At 42.7% G+C, this 14,159-nt stretch overlaps 1 protein-coding gene across 1 annotated transcript; it reads left to right on the top strand.

Moving 5' to 3' along the window:
- Positions 1-7,182: 7,182 nt before the first annotated feature.
- Positions 7,183-10,693, top strand: LOC108933423 (proliferating cell nuclear antigen-like). The gene is made up of 6 exons (XM_018750479.2): positions 7,183-7,634; positions 8,588-8,685; positions 8,922-8,989; positions 9,133-9,327; positions 9,673-9,796; positions 10,086-10,693. Exons 1-6 carry the CDS (start codon positions 7,414-7,416, stop codon positions 10,160-10,162), a joined length of 783 nt encoding a protein of 260 aa, XP_018605995.1. The 5' UTR covers positions 7,183-7,413; the 3' UTR covers positions 10,163-10,693.
- Positions 10,694-14,159: the final 3,466 nt, after the last annotated feature.

Genomic DNA, 14,159 nt, shown 5'->3' with positions numbered 1-14,159 from the left:
ACCATAACTTTAAGATCATGTCCGTATAACCGTTTGCACAGGTGCTCCTGTAACGTAATGTAAATGTGTGCATATATAAGTAGAAAGCTGATCAGGAATCGTGGATATTCGGATAAAGTTTTACCCAGCTACTCGTGTGATGAACGTCGGTTCATATGGTGGAAAGAAACTAACTGCACTTAAGAATCACACGTCTGCATCTAAGTGTCTATTTCTGCTCATGTAATGAACACATTGCATTTTCTATGAGATGTTCGTCACTTTGGAGAAAAGCGTCTGCTAAATAAATACATGTAAAATGTCATGTAAATATAAATGTTTACCCTGCCGTGCGCCCTGTGACATCTGGGGTTGGCCCAAGACCACTGTGACCCTTCACATAATAAGCACTGCTGAAAAAGGATGGATAATGACCCAGGATGAGCTGATGCACAGCAGATTTCCACCTGCACTCTAGTTCACATTCATCTGACACTTTTCTCCAAAATGACTTAGGACTTAGACAAGGTTATACTGCTTACAGTTATTTACCCATTTATAGAGCTGGGTGATTTTACCGGAGCGATTTAGAGTAGAGACTTTTCTCAGCATACTATAGCAGCAGGTGAGAGCTGAACCTGCAACCTTCAGGTCCAAAGGAAGTTACTCCTCCCACCACTGTGCTACCAGTTCCTTTGAGGGTGGCAGCATGTTCTTATTATTAAACCAAGGAGAAAACCAATAAGTTCTGCCCAGTTGTTTCTTCAGCCGATACTTCACGTGAAACCACTTCGATGTCATTCTGCTTTTTTTTTAAACATAATATCTAACTTTCAAAATATTATGCCAGTTTTAGAGTATTACTGTTCACTAATTTAGCTCTTTGGTGCTCTTTGGCATTTCTCCAAAATACACTCTTTTTCAATGTTCCGTCTGCACTCAGGCACTAGAGCGAGAGCGAGGAACTGACCCCGCACCCTCTGACTGCAAAGCACCGACTCTAACTACTACGCCACCCGGTGGCCAAACAAGTACACTGCCGCGCTGAACTGCAGTAATGCCTGAATATCCCATCCCCGTATCTTTCTAAAGCAAACTGAAATTCAACGAGGAAAAATTCAGCAAATTTTTAACCGTCCCCGTGAAAACATCCTTCAATGTAGACAACCTGCTATTTTTACCGAAATTAATTCCATATTAAAACTCTGGCGTGTTTTACATAGAGGAAATAGGGCCGTGTCTGTTTTCTGTTTTGTTTCTGTCCTCCTGTATTCAAAAGCAATCACTGTTTGCGTGATATTATTGGATTCGTGGTAATTACTTCAATGAGTCACGATTCATTACATGGAATAAATTGCCCATTAAATAACAAATGTGTAAATATCATTATCTGGACACTTAACTGCACAGGACAGAGAAATCAGAAGTGCCGGCGCACTTCCATTCCATGTTTCTGTTCCAGTAATTTGTATAATCTGCGTAAATACTAACAGAAAAGAAGCTTTTAATGGTCACCTCCCGCACCCGGTCCTGCAATAGCTCTGGGAACCTGGAATATTTTGCATTCTTTTCATGCTCTTGTGTCGAAACACCGCGATTATGCCGGTCTAAAACAAAAGGCGTTTGAAATGTGCAGCAGGGCAGCATCCAGCTCTGCTTCCGTGCAGCACGCACACATTTCCCAATGAATTGTGATTGTTATTTGGGCCACTGAAGGCTTCATTCTGGAGTTCTAATTGAAATAAAATAAACTTCAAAGGGTTAAGGGGACTTTCAGTACTGCTGTATAGATATATATATCTATATAAATAAATATATATATTGTTTACCTAATTTAAGACAACAGTAAAAAACATAAATAATTAAGGATGTAATTTCCAGTTAATGGCGAGGAATAGTTCAGCTTCCAGTTGATGTCTTTCTCTCTTTGTGCGTGTGTGCTGGAGTGCTGCTCTGCTGCTATCTGCCACGCAAACCGATAGCAGGAAACGATCCATCTTCCCACGGCAGCACATTTCTCATGAGTCCAATGTTAATTTACCGCCATTCAACACGGAGCGCAGTGTCCAAATGTGCATTAAAAGCAACACGAGAGGCTTTATCTGCATTTAATGCACAGAATATATTCCGAGCTGCAAACATCAATTTCCCCACCTGTACGGTTTTGCTGCTCTTCCCCTTCAGTGCCGACACTCCAGCTCTGCGTGCCACATTTTACTGTTTACCTTTATTCATTTTGCTGATAATTCTCTCTAAAGTGTTAGTGTACCTGGATGGGTAACTTTACCAGAGCAATTCAGGGTAAGTACTTTGCTCAAAGAGAGATTTGAACCTGCGACCTTTGAGTACAAAGACAGAAGTGCTAACTTCTCTTCCATTTACATGCCATTAAAATAATCAATAAAATAAAGAAATGCTATAATGCACTTAACCACAGTAGCTGCTTTGGATAAAGGGGTCAGCAAAATAATAAATAATAATTTGAAAGCAAAAATGTGACATATTTGAGAATTTCATGCCAGGATCCACTGGTCTGGGGTTTGAGCCAAGTAAAGCTTCATCCATTCTTCTGTCCTTCAGCAGCCACTTGTCTAGGGAGGGGTCACCGTGGTCTGGAGCCTATCCCAGAAGCACAGTCCATCCACAGCAGCCGCACACACGCACTTATTTACTCACACGACAGGTCAGTTTAGAGTCGCCAGTTCGCCTGAAACACCTGTCGTGTAGGAAAGCGACACACACTCCACGTCGGGAGCAACACACCACAATATTTATTTTTCACACCCCTTGAGTTGTCCTTGTGTAACACACCCAGGCTCCTGCTGCACAGGGTGTGTGAGAGGGAAGAGGGCGGCAAATGTGTAGACAGTGCCCCCTAGAGGGAAGGGGGGATAATTGCAAACTGCCATCATGTCCTTGTGTGGCTCAGGGCCTCTGCTGCAACAATTAATACCATTAGCTGTACTAATGGCATGAGTGCGTTAAAAAAAAAAAAAAAGGTTATTCAAAAAGGTGAAGGAAAGTAATCGGAAATATGTTTTATTATTAAGCATAATCCAAGTGTGGGTGGCACAGTGAGTAGCGCTGCTGTCTCACAGTGCCTGGGTAGTGCAAGAGGATATGGGTTCGATCCCCGCTCAGTCTGTGTGGAGTTTGTATGTTCTCCCCATGTCTGTGTGGGTTCCCTCCAGGTGCTCTGGTTTCCTCCCACACTCCAAAGACATGCTGTTCAGGTTCACCCATAGTGTGTGAGTGACAGAGAGAGTGTGTGTGTGTTCCACTGATGTATGGATGAGTGGCCCATTGTAAGTAGTGTATCTAGCAGTCTAAGTCACCGTGGTGAATAAGGTGTGTGGGCTGATAACACTACATAGAGCTCACTGGAAGTTGCTTTGGAGAGAAGTGTCTGCTAAATAAATAAATGTAAATGTTCATTATGGAAAAAAAGAATACACTAGCTGTAACAATGTGCCTTGGTGTACCAGTGTGGTAGGTAGAGGCCCAGGTTAAGTCTTCTTCTCCCCTAAAGAGGACATGAGGTCCACATGGGGCCAGTTGCACTAATGCCTCTATAAAAGGAGGTTAATGTGTCACATACCAGTGTAAGTTACATGAGTAGCTCCATGCACACACACACTGTCCAAAGTGGGGTCGCATCAAGCTGGAGCGGGGAGGGGACACAATCAGGATGGGACGTCAGGCCATTGCAAGGCACCCCAAGCAGGACTTGAACCCCAGATCTAGCGGAGAGCAGGACCTGGCCAAGACCCCTGCACCACCGTCCCTCCTACTGCATGTATAATATTTTTTGTAATTGTTCAGAAAATAACATGGTAAACGTTTATCAAACACTTATGAGCTCAGGGAGAAGTGAGTGTGGAAGAGGTGAGTTTTGAGACACTTCTTGAACGTAGAGAGAGATTCAGCAGTTCTGAGTGAGAGGGGGAGCGCATTCCACCACATCAGAGTCAGAACCGAAAACCTTTGTGCTTTTGATTTTGAACCTCTTGTGCGTGGAGGAGAGTAGCAGTCTGGTTGGGGTGTAGCGAGAGATCAGGTCTTGTAGATATTGGGACGCAGATCCAGTGGTGGTTTTGTAGGCTGTGACCAGAGTGTCAAACTTGAACCGGACAGCTACTGTACAAGAAGTCCGTGCAGAGAGACAAAGAGGAGAATACATTGGGATGCTTTGGTAGGTAAAATGTTACTTGTACTACAGTATTTTGTATCAGCTGGAGAGCTTTGATGGCAGAGTTTGAAATGGATCTTATGGACCATGCTGCTCATCTCCCACATGTGCAGGGCACTGTGATGCATTATGAGAAGCCAGGGTTCTGTGTGGCCTCCTCACAATCCCATTTGCAGTGCAGGAGTGATACTGACCGCTACAACAGCTTCTGTCGTGACCTGCGCCTCATCTCTGCTGTAGACACCAATCATTTCATCCTCCAGCTTTCAGTGGTTTTGTTTTCATCTGCTCTCCAATTTGCATTTATTCATTTACCTGACAATTTTCTTTAAAGCAGCTTACACTGTTAATGCTGTAATTATTTACTTGTTTATGCAGCTCAGTAATTTTACTGGAGTAATTTAGGGTAAGTACCTTGTTTAAGAGGACCAGAGATGGGGATCAAACCTGCAACCTTTGGATTAGAAGGCAGTAGTTCTAACTGCTACACTATCAACTGTCCCTGAGTCTTCTTTTGTTGGTCATTCAGTGTGCAACCATCACCATTTGCTTTTATTCTGTTATTTTTATTTATTTTTTTTTTGTGAGCCAGCCCTTGTGGATTTCCTATGTTTTTCACTGTCTTGCCCCTTCAATGGTCAATTGAAATTATAATTAAAATGCACCCAATTCACCTGAAATGTACATATGTATTTGGACTGTGGAAGAAAAGCTGCATGAACATGGGAAGATCATGCCAGCTCCATACATTACAATAAACGAGAAACTGATTATTTCTTACATAGTGTTCAGTTCTTAAAACAGACTCAGAGCTTTCAGAAGGTTACACATAAAACACATGACCAGAGCTGGTTAGTAAAGCATTTACTTTCTTGTACCCAAGTACATTTCTGGAAAAAAGTACTTTTCGGAGTAATTTTCGGCACCCATGCTTTTTATTTTTACCCAAGTCAAAAAGTGATTTTTTTGTAAAGGGAAAAATTTACTTCTTACACTGTTACATCTCTATCACCCTTTTTAATCACTGAGTGAAGTTACTTGCACAGGGGGGCGCGGCGGCACAGTGGGTTGGACCAGGTCCTGCTCTCCGGTGGGTCTGGGGTTCGAGTTCTGCTTGGGGTGCCTTGCGACGGACTGGCGTCCCGTCCTGGGTGTGTCACCTCCCCCTCCGGCCTTACGCCCTGTGTTGCCGGGATAGGCTCCGGCTCCCCGCGACCCCGTATGGGACAAGCGGTTCAGAAAGTGTGTGTGTGTGTTAAGTTACTTGCAATAATATTTTCACTTTCTCCCCTTACAACCAGTACAGGCAGTCCCTGGGTTACGAACGTCTGACTTACGTACAACCCGTAGTTACGAACCACCCCTCGTAAAGCCTATTGCAGGTGGTTCCCGATTACGATGGTTCAACTTGCGATTTTTTCGACTTTACGATGGTGAGCTGGCAATAGGCATTCAGTAGAGACGGTACTTCGAATTTTTAATTTAGATTTTTTCCCAGGGAAGCGATACGCGGAGCAATACTCTCTCACGAGTAGCAGCAGGGATCCGCATCTCCCGTTTGTCACGCAGAAGTGTGTATTAGGTACATTAAATACATTTTTGACTTACGATACTTTCGACTTATGATGGGTTTCGGGGAATGTAATCCCATCGTAAATCGGGGACCACCTGTATATTAAAAATTCGAGTTACATATAATGCTTCGTAATAACAAACAGCGCTACTTTGCAACGAGCATCAAAACATTGAGCATCTACAGCAGTTCGTTGGCTCGTGAGCCCCAGGTAGGACAAAGACTTCCTTCTCTTCAGTCGGACCACGTTGCTGTTAACAGTGTCCCATGTGTTACTGTATTTGCTTTATTATTATTTTTTTTTTTTTGTTTTTACCCTCCTAACCGCGGCACCAAAGCGTAAATGTGATACAAGTGATGGTGATGCATCAAAGAAAAGGAAAATGATCACAACTGAAACTACATCGGAAATAATAAAGCGATTGGAAAAAGGTGGAATGCCAACGAACATTGTAAAAGCAAACAAAGTTTCTTTAATGCTTTTTATACCTACACACACATACTGTAGTAACATTTATTATTATTATCTCTTTCTATGTCTCTCTATTATAAATACTGTACATAGTTGTTATTATTATTGTTATCATTATTATCATTACATTGTATTATTATTACTGTATTGTTATATTAAAGATGTTTTAGTGTATCCAGAAGTGTTTTTTTAATGTGTTTTATGCATAGAAAGCTACACGATATACTATATACTAAGAGAAACATTTGACTGGCATTAGATATAAACTGTACCGAACTGTTCCGACTTACGGACAAATCCGACTTAAAGACATCGTAGTTTTGATGTCGTCGCTATTCTAAAAAAAGCAAAAAATATTTAGTTTAAACAAACTCTTCTATCCAGTAGGTTTATCCAGACTTCAGTGGTATTGTAAACAGTTGCACTACAACTATAACCAAAAGCAGGGGATTACAAATTTTTACTGCAACAATTTTTAATAATGTATTAAGTGGAAAGGGTTTTAGTGTGGCATTTAATGTAAAAACTTTGGATTTTCAATGTTTGGCTTCAAAACTTGAGCAATGAATCCAAATCTGCACAAATTCAGCACAGTGCTGAACAGAATCAATGTCAGATTTGGATTTATTGCTCAAGACGTCCTTGTTTCCTTTTAACGAGAACCAAGTAGTTATATAAAGGAATCAACGTATATTGGTATCAAATATAAGCATTTACAGCTTATGGAGTTACGCCGCTATTTCAGTTCTATCTTTGTCCTGCACTCAGTTCCTCAGTCTACGAAGAGTATTTCCCGCGCTTTTACATCTCGCTCCTTTATAACCACGCGAGAACACGATACGGTGGGTTGCCATTTTGGCTCTGCAGACCTTATTAATGCAGGCTGGATAACAGTGGTCGGATCCAAAATGAGACCATTGGTTGACTCAGTTTCCTACCAGGAGGAGGGGGCCAAAGGGTTACCGGAAGTGACGAAGCGTAGCGAAGTCATTTTAACAAGGACACCGCGCGCAAAAGTGTATAAGTTCTGTTAATCGCACCGAGTTGTCTTTGCTTTTTGGGGACGTAATAGTAGTTACTTTTCATTTTATTTTGTAACTTGTATTTAATTACGAGTTAAACAGGTAAATACCTGTGTATTGGCACTATTTCAGGCTAATTTTCACGGGAACCGCTAAACTAGCCTAAAGGCAGGTAAAAATGTTTGAGGCACGACTGGTTCAGGGTGCGATCCTGAAGAAGGTTCTGGAGGCACTCAAGGACCTCATCACCGAAGCGTGCTGGGATGTCAGCTCGTCCGGGATCTCCCTGCAGAGCATGGACTCGTCCCATGTGTCCTTGGTGCAGCTCACCCTGCGCAGCGATGGCTTCGACTCCTATCGGTGTGACCGAAACCTCGCTATGGGGGTCAACTTGGGCAGGTGAGCGCTACAGAGTCGCTCGCAGCTTTCTTGTTGTGCACTTTTCTGTTCTAGACTACACTCCTGAACAGAATAGCAGATCGCTGATGCGCTATATTTTAGAAGAAGAACTTCGTCTTCATGCAGGTCCTCCGGGAGTCTCCAGTGTGACATGTTCGTACATGTCTGCTCTGCGCTCGGTCGGTCGGTGTGCAGCGCGTTTCGCAAATGATGCACTTACGCCGGGTCGGAGTTGTTGTGAGCGAATTGTTAAACTTTAGTTGGAACATTGTGAGAAAAGGATGTGATTTTATTTCCGCCCATCGGCCGAGAGTGTTTATTTTGAGGCCTGAGTCTTGCTGAGCTGTGTCTACCATCGAACTTGCTAGTAGTAGACTGAAAATGAGGTCAAAGTACCTTAAAGGATTAAAAAAAAAAAACATAGATATTATATATAAAAACTCCAAAAAGTGTGGAAATTGGCTGTGAAGAACTTGCCTACTACCGCCCTGAGTCATGTAACTCGGGGGGCGCTGTGCGGGATCGCGCCTGTGACGTCATTTCGGCGCCAATTTTCAGCGCTAAAAGCGGGAAACTGCCGGTTCCGCTCGCTCGTCTGTGCTATGAACTGAGATATTGTTCAGTTGTGAGCTCTTATGTCACCGTAGATGTGAAATGTGCTTAATAATCGTTGCAAAATAAAGGTTTTTAATGTTTAATATTAAGATGTGTTTTGCAGCAAATATATTTTCTTGAATTTTTTTTAATAAAACGTTGACACTTTTAAACGTGATGATCGTTGTCATATTCCTCCACTTGAGCTTAGTATGGATGGTAGAATTCAGTCTATAAGTACAAGGCCTTTTTTGGTAGTCAAACTGGTACCTTGGCACCCAAAAACACACGTGGCCACAGTTCACATGGATCAATGAACATCCCCCATTCTTGGTAATAACTTAGCTGTGTATTTGCAGCATGTCCAAGATCCTGAAGTGTGCGGGCAATGATGATATCATCACTCTGCGGGCGGAGGACAACGCTGATACACTGGCACTCGTTTTTGAGACACCGAGTGAGTACCCAGTCTTGCGTTTCTTTGTTTCTTTTCGTGTGGTCTCAGTTAATGAAAGCTTGTAAAAGCAAGGCTGTGTTCATGAGCTTTCAAAGCTTGTTTATGTTCTGCTAAAGCATGCATTTTATTTCTAGGGTGATACATTAATTTGTTTTGGGCTTTTCTTTCTTCCTGAAGCAGCTTAGTGTTGGGTAATCATCTTCATGAAAGCCATTGACTTTTCCTCTTTTTCTTAGACCAGGAAAAGGTGTCTGACTATGAGATGAAGCTGATGGACCTGGATGTAGAGCAGCTTGGAATTCCGGTGAGGACTAATTAGTATGATTTTCATCATACTAATTAAGCTGCAGTTGCAGCTGAGTGATGAAGTCATGTATTCAGTTTCCCATGAAACTGACAGCAGGGGTTACTGCCCTACACCCCCCATTCCCCCTTCCCCCTCACCAGGAGCAAGAGTACAGCTGTGTGGTAAAGATGCCCTCCGGAGAGTTTGCCCGCATCTGCAGGGACCTGTCTCAGATTGGTGATGCTGTCATGATCTCATGTGCAAAGGATGGGGTCAAGTTCTCTGCCTCTGGGGAGCTGGGCACTGGTAACGTCAAGCTTTCTCAGACCAGCAATGTGGACAAAGAGGAAGAAGCGGTGAGTCTGCATGCAAGCGTGACAGATGAAACCCTTTTAATTACTTGTAGGATACTATACTTTCATTCCATTTTGTCTGAAGTTGAAGGATGTTTTTTTAAATCTTCTGTGATTCTCAAAATTAATGCCAATATACTGTATTTGGAAATGGACCAAAACTTAGTAAAATGCAGAATATTTTAACTTCACATTTTTCCAATTTGCTAACATTGTTAGGTGTTTGACATTTCACTTATGAAATCATTATCACTTATGTTTGCTTTTGTTAGTGTGGTCTTACCCCATGAAGCACTCAAAGCAACAGCAGCAGAAGTAATAAAGAGCCCATCTCTGTCCTTTTGCCAGGTGACAATTGAAATGAATGAGCCTGTGCAGCTCATCTTTGCTCTCAACTACCTGAACTTCTTCACCAAGGCTACGCCCCTCTCTAAGACAGTCACACTCAGCATGTCTGCTGATATCCCCTTGGGTGGGTAATTTCTAGCACGCTACAGATGTTTTTATGGGTTCTGTACCTTCAGCTACCTAAAGCTGTTAAACTGTGTGGTGCTATTTTTGGTGGGGAAATGGTGAGCTGTAAATTAAGTGGGATTGTTTTAATTTAATGTGGTGCACATCATGAATTTGTACCAAGGATCATGTTATATCACTTGTGTGGCTTATGTAAGTCACTATGTTTCATGTTTTGCATCCATATCATCAGGATGGAGATGGATGTTCAGCAGCTTCATTGCTAAACTGTCTTTTTCCCCTGACAGTGGTGGAGTACAAGATTGCAGACATGGGTCACATCAAGTATTATCTGGCTCCTAAGATTGATGAAGAATCCTCTTAATTGCTAGATCGGAGGGGAGCAAGGCAGAGTGGAAGGATCATGGGGGACATGTGCTAAAAAAAGTCTTGTATTACTGCTTTATTAATTTTTACCTTTTGCATCACTTAAGTGGTGTAAAGGCATTTATTTTGAAAAGTCTCATTTGTTGCAGGAATATTAAGTTTTTGAAGGTGTTTTTTTTTTTTTTTTTTTTCCTTCCCCCCCTCTCCCCCTTTCTTTTGGAGAGTGACTTTCTCCATTACTTCTCCTGGTCTGGTGTCAGTCATCTGTAAAAGTGGTCAATCTTCTTTGTAGATAATTCTGCTGTAAATATGTATTAGTCCCATTTTATTTTTCTTCAGTTTGTAATCTTTTATCCCAAGTGACTGATTATTAAACATTTTGTATCTTGTGTGGAAGTTAATTTTTAGGTCCATAGACAAAATTGTCATATTGTGTGGATTTTTTTTGGCTCCTACAGTTCAGAATTTTTTCTAAACATGTTGGTGTGCAAATCCTTCACCTCAGGTTTCATCAAGGTCCTCGTTGGCTACATCTGCATAAACGTCATTAAACGAAGTTAAGTGCCATAGCACTTTGTTTTGAGGTAATTCAGAGTTGGGGAAAGTTTAATTTGCCTGAGAGAAGATGAGAAATTAATTTTCTGTGCTTTGGGGGGTATAGTTGTAGGAGTTAGGGGTAAAGATGGTAGTGCCCATGGAACACACTTTCTTTTCTCACCAGTGGATGTCAGCTGTGAGCTAAACTGTGAAATGTTTCTGCCGTAATCATAACTTTAGCAGTTCTATTTGAAATGCACCTTGTTCCCTCTCTATAATGAATTAGACCCCAGTTCAGACTGAAAAATGAGTTGCGGTTTTGCTGGAAATGAACTGCAGGAGCGTAAAGGTCAGTGGGTGTTCTATACACATTATGTGAGAGCAGGTGTTTTGTAAAAAATTTTTTTTGTTGTATAAATGTATCTTGATTGTGCAGTAATCACTTAGAGGAAACAATGGAAAGTGACAGGAAAGTATAAAATACCTTAAGATTTGAATATACAAAATAGTCCAAATAGCAGTAAAGACACCTGCAACCTACAAAAAAAAAAAAAAAACTTAAAGCCCAGAAGGGATAATTGTTCTGTCTGAGGGAGGCAGCATGGGCTGTCTGAGACTAATCCACCGTGAGTCTCAAAACATCTGCTCTGCTTCATCACTCTGTTGTGTAACGCAGAGCATGGGCGAGATGTGCAGAACGTCAGATTTTCATCGTTGCACTTCATTTTGTGACTTGTCTTAAATTGCTTTTTATAATGCCCTACATTTCAAAACAGTTCAGCTGTTTAGTATGCCCTGGCGAAGTGATTTTTTTCTTCTTTTTTTTTTCTTTTTTTTTTTTTTTTTTTGCAAAGGTTTTTGGAGTAAGATGTTTAATTTGACTTCACAACTGATTTCATCAATGCGTGATTTATCTCCCAGTTTTTGTCTTGAATATATGTGCTCGTCCACAGGTTCCACTCGGTCTTTCACTATTCATGATGTTAGAAACACGGTGCTGTTGTATAGGAACTGATTACCTGGCAATTTAGAGAAGTTACTACAGAAACTGAAAACACTGATGGAGAGTTGAGAACCTGTGTGGCCAGAAGTGTTTTTCCGTCATAAGCACTGGGCATTTGTGGAGCAGTTTGTCACATGGCCAAAATGACAGGATGCTCAAAGTATCCAAGGTTTTTATTATCCAGAGCAAAAAAACCAGAAATATGGATGAGGCCACTTCCATCACCCCACAAAAAAGCGTGTGCTCTTTACAAAATGTCACATTCACACTGTTTATTGTGCACCATCCAGGTCCTCTTCTCTCAAATCCTCAGATTACATTCCTCAGATTTAATTGTGGTGTAATGGTTAAATTAAGTGAATTCAATTGTTTCCTTAGTGGGAGGCCACTGGTCTTCAGTAGCTGGGAGAAGTGGCAGCCGTTTGGCATCGAGGCCCTGGGAGGTTTTTTGGAGAGGCTACAAGTTGTTGGCTCAGCACCAGAAAACAGAGTTGACTGGAATGAGTCAATATGAGTAACAAATCAGCTGTCTGTGCGATTGCTCTTATTTTAAAAATCACCTCCTCCGAACCAGTTGCCACCTTATTATTTGAAAAGGGTTCAGCAGTTCTGAGGAACAAAAGGAGATCTTTCCAACACACTGGAGTAAAAAGCAAGAGCCTACAGACTTTCAGTTTTGGACCTTTTGAAGTGCAGGACTACTGAGCAAGCAGAACTGGAGGAGTTCTGTGGTCTTGCTGGGTGTAGGGTGTGATCAGGCCCAGCAGGTGTTGGGTGCAGAGCCTTTCACCATGTAGGCTGTTTCCAGAGACTTGAACCTGGTACCCTGTCCCAGACCAGGAGCTTTGTAGACCATCTTCTGAGATGTGGGTGGATCCTGCTGATGTCACAAAAGAGGTGGTAAATGGGGGAGGTAAATGACTTCATCATCCAGGAGCAGCGGAGAGTTGAACTGATTGTTACTCCCAGCTTTTTGACCAATGAAGAAGATGAAATTAATAGATTCTCTAGTTGGACGGACAATTCCTGAGAGGTGAATGAACCTGCTGGGAGGTTCTCATCTCAGCCTTGGAAACACGAAGTTGTAGATGGTGGTCAGGCGTTCCCGCAGAGATGTCCGGCACTCAAGGTGCAATGAGAGACGACACATCCGTTGTCATCGGGGGGGGAGAAGAAAAGAAGAAAATCATCCTCTTTATTTTGCTCGTATCACAATGTCATAAAATCCAAGTTCCTGAGGAGTCTGCATGTTCGTCTTAATGATTTCAACCTCAGACTAAATATTCAATCCACAACAGCATTTATGGACCGCAGTGATTGTGTGGACATCACTAGATCTTCAGCCCTGTCACTTGTTAATGAGCAGTAAGGGCCCTTATAGAATATAACACACACACACACATTGTCTGAAACCGCTTGTCCCCTTGGGGTCGCGGAAAGCCGGAGCCTAACCCGGAAACACGGGGCGTAAGGTCGGAGAGGGAGGGGACACACCCACGACAAGATGCCAGTCCATTGCAAGGCACCCCAAGCGGGACTCGGACCCCAGACCCACTGGAAAGCAGGATCTGTCCAAACCCGCTGCACCACCACACCCCCCATATAGAATATGAAACATAATCAAAATCATCTGATGAGGTATTTGAAAGATGGGGAGATTCAAGTGGAGGTGGGCAGACCTACAGTCAGCCAGAAGTAAGAGTACAGGACACACACTGAGGGTACGAACAGAGAACATGCTCTTGTGTAACCTCTATTCCCCCCCACACACACACACACACACACACATACACACACACACACTCATGCCAGAGGCACAGGCCCAACAAATAATTCATGTGAATTCTGAGAAATGCCTTCATGCGTTTGGAGGGAAGCAGTGCGCTCTGAAATTCGTGTGTGTGTGTGTTGCGTGTGTGTCGCGTGCATGACGGACCCAGCCGCGGTCCTGGTCACCTTGTTCCACCTCCCTCGCGAGACGCCGCCAAAAATTGAGCGCGCACACTGGAGCGGGGGCGACGACTGCCGCCTCTCCCCCTGGCCGCGTGTCCCCGTGGCGAGAGACCCGAATTACCTACATTTTCAATACATCACAGCTGGCTTTCAACACCAGTGATGCACATTTAAACAAAGAGGCTTGAAGTAAAACATGAACAGTTAAAGAAAGGTTTAAAAATTAATATGATGGGAGCATGATGACTCGCCAAGGATGGAAGATGAGGGAAGACTCGTTCACTGAACCGTGGAAAGGAAAAACGTGGAGGAAGAGGAAAGCAGTGTGTGTGTGTGTGTGTGTGTGTGTGAGGAGCAGCGATGCAATGGTACGGGTGAAACTCAGACACCCTCAATTAAACCCTGCAATGCCTTAATCCTCCGGAGAGTATAGCCTCTTGCTCTTAGCTGGGATGGGCTAAAAATAGTTGGGATGAATTCGAGGGGGGGTGATGGACCTGTG

This window comes from Scleropages formosus, chromosome 6, assembly GCF_900964775.1.
Source record: "Scleropages formosus chromosome 6, fSclFor1.1, whole genome shotgun sequence".
Taxonomy (NCBI): domain Eukaryota; kingdom Metazoa; phylum Chordata; class Actinopteri; order Osteoglossiformes; family Osteoglossidae; genus Scleropages; species Scleropages formosus.
Note: the sequence above shows the minus strand (reverse complement) of the source record. Positions and strands in the feature narration are given on the sequence as shown.